This window comes from Poecile atricapillus, chromosome 2, assembly GCF_030490865.1.
Source record: "Poecile atricapillus isolate bPoeAtr1 chromosome 2, bPoeAtr1.hap1, whole genome shotgun sequence".
In the NCBI taxonomy this organism is placed as follows: Eukaryota; Metazoa; Chordata; class Aves; order Passeriformes; family Paridae; genus Poecile; species Poecile atricapillus.
The window spans coordinates 136,378,741-136,386,439 of record NC_081250.1 but is presented as its reverse complement, the minus strand read 5'-3'; the positions used below and the strand labels follow the sequence as shown (position 1 = coordinate 136,386,439).

General features: G+C 45.5%; 2 protein-coding genes across 3 annotated transcripts in view; one reads left to right on the top strand and one right to left on the bottom strand.

Moving 5' to 3' along the window:
• Positions 1-1,856: 1,856 nt before the first annotated feature.
• Positions 1,857-7,061, bottom strand: ENY2 (ENY2 transcription and export complex 2 subunit). 2 transcript variants are annotated; one of them, XM_058832534.1, is made up of 5 exons: positions 6,927-7,061; positions 6,471-6,564; positions 4,499-4,569; positions 3,651-3,725; positions 1,857-2,728 (listed from the first exon to the last, which is right to left on the bottom strand). In XM_058832534.1, the coding sequence occupies exons 2-5, from the start codon at positions 6,536-6,538 to the stop codon at positions 2,652-2,654; spliced, it is 291 nt and encodes a 96-aa protein (XP_058688517.1). In that variant the 5' UTR covers positions 6,539-6,564; positions 6,927-7,061; the 3' UTR covers positions 1,857-2,651. The 2 variants fall into 2 exon arrangements, with proteins under 2 accessions (XP_058688517.1, XP_058688518.1); XM_058832535.1 differs by having other exon boundaries at positions 6,896-6,987.
• A 26-nt stretch (positions 7,062-7,087) lies between these two features.
• The window catches only part of NUDCD1 (NudC domain containing 1), a 39,186-nt gene continuing 38,574 nt past the window's right edge, over positions 7,088-7,699 (top strand). Inside the window, exon 1 of the mRNA XM_058832532.1 lies at positions 7,088-7,354. Coding sequence (XP_058688515.1) covers positions 7,114-7,354 — 241 coding nt within the window. The 5' untranslated portion in view covers positions 7,088-7,113. The remainder of the gene's footprint in view (positions 7,355-7,699) is intronic.

The following is a 7,699-nucleotide window of genomic DNA, read 5'->3' as shown; positions in this document are numbered from 1 at the left end:
ATAGTAACTTAAGCAGAATGGACCCCTGCTTTCCTGAAGGTATCTGAACACTTGTCTTTCAGTGGGAAGTGGTGAATGAATTGTTTTGTTATCTTGTGTGCATGGCTTTTGCCTTACCTATTAAACTGTTTTTATTTCAACCCATGAGTTTTCTAACTGTTATGCTTCCAATTCTCTTCCCCATCCCACTGGCTGTTGGGGGGAGTGAGTGAGCAGCTGTGTGGAGCTAAGTTGCCAGCAAAGTTTAATCCATGATACATACTCAATACAAAAACACAAATACAAAAAAAAAAATTTAAAAAATGAATTTTTAAGTGAAATAATTGTCTTCTTTCCTACCTCCACCATTATTTAACTGCATAGAGGCAATGACATGCAGCAAATATGCTCAAACTGATATGAAGATAGATTTAAAACACCACAGGCAAGGCCCTCAGGTGGAATATCTGCAGCAGATCCACCATCCTGGCTCTAGTTTTGTTTTGTCTTTGCAGGAACTTGGTCTCCGTAGACGAAAGATGTTCATGACCAGTTACATCTTCTCCCGTTGATGTTGGCATTTCCCTGTTTATCCCAACTCCTGTCTACTGCCAAACTTGACCTTTGGCTATCGCCAAACTTCTCCAGAGCTGCTCCCCGGTCTGAGCAGCCACTGGAGCCCTCTCGGCCTGGCCCTGCCGCTGTCGCTCTGCCCAGCGCCGCGCAGGTGAGCTCCGGGCTGAGGCGGCGTGTCCCAGCGGGCGGGCAGTGAGGGGAGCACTCCCTGAGCCCCAGGAGAGCAGCTCGGACCCCGCGGGCAGTGAGGGGAGCACTCCCTGAGCCTCAGGAGAGCAGCTCGGGCCCCTCAGGCAGTGAGGGAAGCACTCCCTGAGCCCCAGGAGAGCAGCTCGGGCCCCTCAGGCAGTGAGGGGAGCACTCCCTGAGCCCCAGGAGAGCAGCTCGGGCCCCTCAGGCAGTGAGGGAAGCACTCCCTGAGCCCCAGGAGAGCAGCTCGGGCCCCTCAGGCAGTGAGGGAAGCACTCCCTGAGCCCCAGGAGAGCAGCTCGGGCCCCTCAGGCAGTGAGGGGAGCACTCCCTGAGCCCCAGGAGAGCAGCTCGGACCCCGCGGCAGTGAGGGGAGCACTCTGTGCCCTGAGCCCCAGGAGAGCAGCTCGGGCCCCTCAGGCAGTGAGGGGAGCACTCCCTGAGCCCCAGGAGAGCAGCTCGGGCCCCTCAGGCAGTGAGGGGAGCACTCCCTGAGCCCCAGGAGAGCAGCTCGGACCCCGCGGACAGTGAGGGGAGCACTCCCTGAGCCCCAGGAGAGCAGCTCGGACCCCGCGGGCAGTGAGGGGAGCACTCTGTGCCCTGAGCCCCAGGAGAGCAGCTCGGGTCCCGCAGGCAATGAGGGGAGCACTCCCTGAGCCCCAGGAGAGCAGCTCGGACCCCGCAGGCAGTGAGGGAAGCACTCTGTGCCCTGAGCCCCAGGAGAGTAGCCTGGGGCCCGCAGGCCGAGGGCCCGGGCAGCAGCGGAGGTGCTGGAGCCGGGAAGGGAAGCCCCTGTCACCCTCCCCACGCGCAGGACGCCGGTGCCTTCGAGCGGCTCCTCAGCTGGGAGCTCGCAGCAATGATGGAACAGCACAACCCACTGGCACAGGACTGATTTTCTAAGTGCTAGTTTTTACAGTATTCTTCCAACTACGAGTATGAATATTATGTTGAGTAAGTAATTTTTCACAATAGCCACTGACTCACAAGAGTAGCCGATTGCTCAGAGTCTGTTTGTGCTTGGGCTTCTCCTCCACTTTATAGCCTGTTCTAAACGACAAATACATGCTGGGAAAAATGAACCATTCTCACTTCAAAGGCCTTTTCTGATCCTCTATTAATAAAATTTATTTTTGCAGTTATGTATAGACCTGGCTGATGTTACAGCTCCAGATACAAGAATTAAAAATGCATCGTGTTAGGAGATGTACAGTGGCAAATTATTGAATGGTACTTCAATTTCAAAAGGCCCCTAAGACACACATAAAAAAAACCCCACCAATAATATGGGCAAAGCTAGAAAAGAGCAGTTGTTCAGAATTAGAATAGTGCACAAAATAAATGTGAAAAGAATTGCTGATGAAAGATACAACTGCCTTTTTCTTTAAGAATTCAACCTCTTATGAATTGCTGAGTAAATACTTGCAACCCACATCAGAGTCTTCAAACAACTAATGCTGTAGAAAAGAAGTACAAAAGGAATTTCACCAACAGTTTCACGTAGTGTTAACTTTCTCCTGCTTACTCTAGGATAATCAGAAATGATATGCTCAGCAGTATGTCTTATCCCACTTTCCACATTTTTTTTTTTACACCTTTCTGCATTTCAACATACTTGTTAACTGTGCTTCTTTTCTGAAAAATCTTTGCAAGGTTCCACAGTTGTATAAAGTTAAGGATTATTAAGAACTGGAACAAGTGACACCACATTACAGTCCACTGAGAGAGAGAACCACCTTAGAAACACGAGTCCACAAATTTTTTTATTAAAATAACACCAAGTTTAAGAAATCGATGCAGTGCAAAGAAAATTTATTGATTTTTTCATCCTTAAGTATGTAAACTGCATTCCAATCCTGACATGATTGATGTAATACAGGAAACTGTATCCCAGATGAACATCAAAATTAAAGACTGGCATGCTGAGCAAGGAAGGTTCTTATTCTTTGCAAGAGTTCTTTCTTTACACTGTCTGGTACCAAAGCTAAAACACAAATAAGAAAGCAGGAAGTGAAAAAAGACAAAATAAAAAGTATGCTAAAACCATACTTTTACAACAGCCATTTCTATTCTTTCATTGTTCTTGCAATTCTGTTAATACCTAACTAACTGAAACTATTTGATTTTCATAGCACATTTATATCTTTTATAGGCTAAAATTGGGATCTATTGAGAACAATGTTGTTACTGGTCAGTTTTTTTTGCCTGTTCATAGTCCAAAAAATTGGAAAGTTTGAGGAAAAGGATTGTTCAACAGGAAATAGGATATAATCACCAGAACAAACACAGAACAAGTGTGTTCACACAGAACAAGTGTGATTATCCTACCTTTTGTCTTCACAAATTTAAGACAAAAAAAAATCTCAACCCTGGCCTCTGAGCAAGCTATTTTGAAGGCCTATTTTTATTTAGAACTTAATTAAGTTTCTACCACTAACATCAAACCCTGCTGGAGAGCTCAAGAGGAACAATATAAAGAGAACTGCAGTTTCCTTAAGTAATTTAATTTTTTTTGTATCTCTATGCTATGTCCTTTACTCTTCCCATTCCTCTTACACTAGAACTGTTATTTCTGATTTCCCATCTTAAAAGATTTGGAATTTTAAAACATCTGTATTGTGTACACAACTCGGGACCATTAGGTCAATTATAAAAATGAATGTAGACATGACTAAGTAACGTAATTCGCAAAAGTAATCTGAAGGCTGCTACACAATACAAATTCACGTTTCATTTGTAGTTAATATTAAGGTATTAACATTTTATTTGTAGTTAATATCACACTATTAACATTTTTCCTTGAATCCAACACAGGCAAGCTCATGACACTACTTTCAAAATACTAATGAAATAGAGGTATGTGTGTTTATTGATGTACTACTCCATCCACATTTTCATTTTCTTACCTCTGCCTTTGGGAGTGATTTCTGCCACCAAATCGTCAACAGTAACATGCTCTAATCCTTTTTCTTTAATGACATCTGGGAAAGACCAAGATCAATACTTACATAAAATGACAAAGCTTGCACTGGTAAACAAAACCTGCCTACACTGTCATGAGAGAATATGAACTAGCATGAGACCTGAATATAGGTTAATAGCTCAGTACCTACTGCACTGTACAGTGGATTTTACTCTTTCACTCATGATGTAAGTTTAAGGATGAGAACTGGTCATTGCTGATGCATTTTGATAAGTTCGTATTTTAAAAACAAATATTAAAATGTTTTATCTCATCTGAGTATTACCAGATGTGCCTGTTACTGGAATGTTGGAGCAGTTCACAAACTGGCTCACTTATCTCTTAAAAGACATTATTTTTACAGTAGTAAGAAAGGTACAACTGGAAAAACACTTTGGAACATACAATAAGGAAGAGCACAGACAGTAAATCCTTACTATTCTTCCAACTGGTTTAAACAAGATTTCTGTACATATTTCAGCCAAGTCAAAAAGTGATGCCAGAGAGAAAGGAATAAATCTATAGCAAAATAAAGGCTATTATTAATACACATCAGTACTGAAACAACTGTTTACTTAAAGTGCCTTGCACCCTACTGAGAAATGCAGAAGTCAAAAGTTGAGACGTAATCTCAATTAAGTAGCATGTTTAAACATAAATGTCAAGTTGCCAGGGATACATTCCTCTTGCCCAGGTCTTGTTTAAAGTATCAGTAAAGCCTTCATTTGGGACTTTTATTTGGCCAGAATCTCAGCTGAATACAAAGGGAATTAATTAATTGACCACTGTTACCTTTGCAATGTGCCTTCAACTGATCCTTCCAGCCACATTCAATTAACTTGGCTCTCAGCAGCTCTTTAAGACTGTTAAGACAATATAAAACTTGTTAGAATAACAAACATTCCTGATGTTTAATTCCTGATGAGCTTAAATATGTTCCAGTTTGAAAGTCAAGCCTACAATTACTACCCAAGAGTTCCCAGACCAGCAGCAGAAATGGCTGAACAGCAGGTGAATTCAAACCCAAATGAGTTCCAATTTCAGTTTACCATGTTGGACTATGAGGATTTGATGCCTCAGGAACTAACTCACAGATCTGCTTCTGGCAGTGTTGATGCTGCAGCCACAGAAAAAAAAGTAGAAGCCCTTGAATTACTTGAACTGAGTCTACTCTGGTAGCATATGTATGCAAACTTTCAAAGTTGGAATATTTCACCTGATACCAAGTCTTTAAAATAAGTAAAACCTTCTCCCTCACCTTTTGGGAAGAATTCTGCACTACTCAACTGCAAGTTTATCTCCTGAGTTACACATTACCTCATTCTGGGTGAAAATGAAGGATCCTGTATCTTATCTTCCTGAGTATGATTAGCTATGTAAGTTTAAGGAACAAGGATTCAGACATTAATGGAAAAAAAACACAACAATCTGCCACAATGAAGCATCTGCTCCATATATCAAAACAGAATACTGAAAGTTAGCTAAAAAAGTAAAAATTAGTACTAAAAAACAGAAGGGAAAATGAAAGTAAGATATGATAAATAACTTAGTACCTTTCAGCATTTTCTCCATTAGTTAGCAAGCCTGCTTATCTTGTACTATCCTAAATAACTAGCAAAACCCTGTCTTTATGAATGAAAGGATTGTAGCAAGAGCCTGAACAGTGGTCTAATCCCTTTTCCTCAGTGAATTGTGTAGGGGGCAGATGAACTGGTGAAAAAAGCAGAGTAAGAATACAGGTGAAATTGTCTGCCTCTGTATATTTCCCAGTTCATGAAATCCAAGTGCTCTGCCTCTGATCACAGTAAAGCTCTGATAAAGCCTGTTTATAAGATAGCTTTTAATTGATGTCCTGATAAAACCCTTCTTATTCTTAAATTAGCATAAATTAGATCTCAATAGCATTTCAAGAAATTTCTTGCTTTGCTGAAGGTCTGTGCAATCTCCAGGGGGATGGTCACAACCAGGAAAGATGTAGAGCAGAGATACCACGTCAGGCTACAAAAGGCTACAACAGGTACAAGACTATGCCGTGACCCAGGAAAAAGATTTTTTCTGATACAGGCCTTTAAAAATGAAGGACATAGAGCTTTTGGTGCATGGTGTTGCAAGCACAGTGAAGTGATGAGGAGGGTAATGTAATAAGCACTCTAGTGATATGCGAATACAATGTCAATAAAACAGACTGAAAAGACAATCTGCCAAAAACATTGTGCAATTTACTTGTTTGCCTTTATTGGAATCTCTACAATGACTTGCACAAATTTTTTGGGTTTTCTTTACTTCTTTATTTATTTCTTTTTTTGTGTTTTATGTATTCTACTGTGTGTTGCTTTACCTAACAAGAACAGAGCTAGAAACGTAAGAAAATCTTAAGAGCAAAAAGGAAAGTTTTGTTTCATTTGCCTTATCAGAAACTGATAAGGAGATTTAACTGTACCAAATTGCATGGAATGATGATTCTTTCATGAATCTAGGGCATTCCAACACAAAATACCTGCATAAGAGAAAGCTTTAACAGTTCATAAGCCAATTAACCCCATCCTTTATTTCCCCACTACTTCTTTTCAATTGAAAAACTAAAATAAAACTGTTCAAACGGCATTTTTAAAAATTGTTTATGTAACACTCAAGACTTTCATGTGTAAGCATTTAAAGAATTTAGAGCCGAGTTTACTTTATTGAGTTTACTTTACTTCTATGTGTAGCGCACGTTTGATGTATTTTAAAGCCTCTCACCGGCAGGAGTAGGAAGTCAACTTACCGTTCTCGTTCTCCTGTTTCTATTAGCTTTTGGTTAATGGTTGCTCTCATCTGCGCATCTTTATTCATTTTGGAAATCTACGTTTTCCACAAACCTACACAGAGCAAAGCAGAGTTTCGACAAATGCTGGTGTCATTCACTCAACAAAAAAAGTCACCAAAACAGCAGTGTTCTGTCCACTGACACATCCCCGCGGTTAATGACCGGAGCACCAGTGTGTTTAAACACTGGCTCAGGGGACGAGCTGGGCTCGGCACCGACCCGGCTGCCCGAGCGCCGGCGGCTCACCGGGCCGCCTGCGCGGGCACGGCCCACCCTCTCCGGGCGCGGCCTCTCCGCAGCCCGGCCCTCCCGCCCGGCGCCCCCGGCGCTCGGCCCGCCCAGCGGCGCCCCGGAGCGAGGGATCGGTGAGGGGAAGGCCCGACCCGGTTCGCTCCCCGCTGGCTCCCGGCTCACCGCCCGCCGCAGCCCCACCGGTCCGTGCAGCAGAGGCGGAGCCGCCTGCAGAACGCGCCATGCGCCGCCGGCCCCACCTCTCCTAGGCGCGGGCGCCACCGGGAAACGTAGTCCGGACTCGGCGACTACAGCTCCCGGCGCGCCCCGGGCGCACGCCTGCTTCCGGGTCCAGACTACAGCTCCCGGCATGCACCCCGGCGGCCGGGCTCCCGCGCATCCTCTTCCCGTGGTGCTCCGCGGCCGCTGCCGCGCGTTCCCGGAGGGCCCGCGGAGTTGCCGGTGCTCCCCGAAGTTTTCCCAGACCTGCGGGATGGCGGGCGCCGCCCACTGCTCCCTGCAGGCCAAGCGCCTGCTGCTGGACCCCAAGTTCGAGGGATACAAGCTGTCGCTGGAGCCGCTGGCCTGCTACCAGCTGGGGCTGGACGCGGGTGAGGAGCGGGCGCGGCTGATCCCGCCGGGCATCCCTTGAGCAGCGCGGGAGGGACGGATCCCCCCGCGTTTCCCTTCGTCCCCTTGAGGCGCCAGCGGCCGGGCAGCAGCCCTCTGTGCAGGGTGCCCCGAGCTGGGGACAGCCCGGCCCGCAGCACCGGGAGTCCCGCGCCTCTCGAACGGCGGGGCTTTCCGAGACCGAGCGCTTCGTCTCGGCTTCTCGCTACAATTGCTGCAGTGTTGGCCAGGGGCGTCCGTCCCCCCGCCAAGGGGCTTCGCGGTGGGCCGAGGTCTCTGACTTGTCAGACCTCTGCCTTGTAGCTGCCTGCTCCTAGTACGCTTAG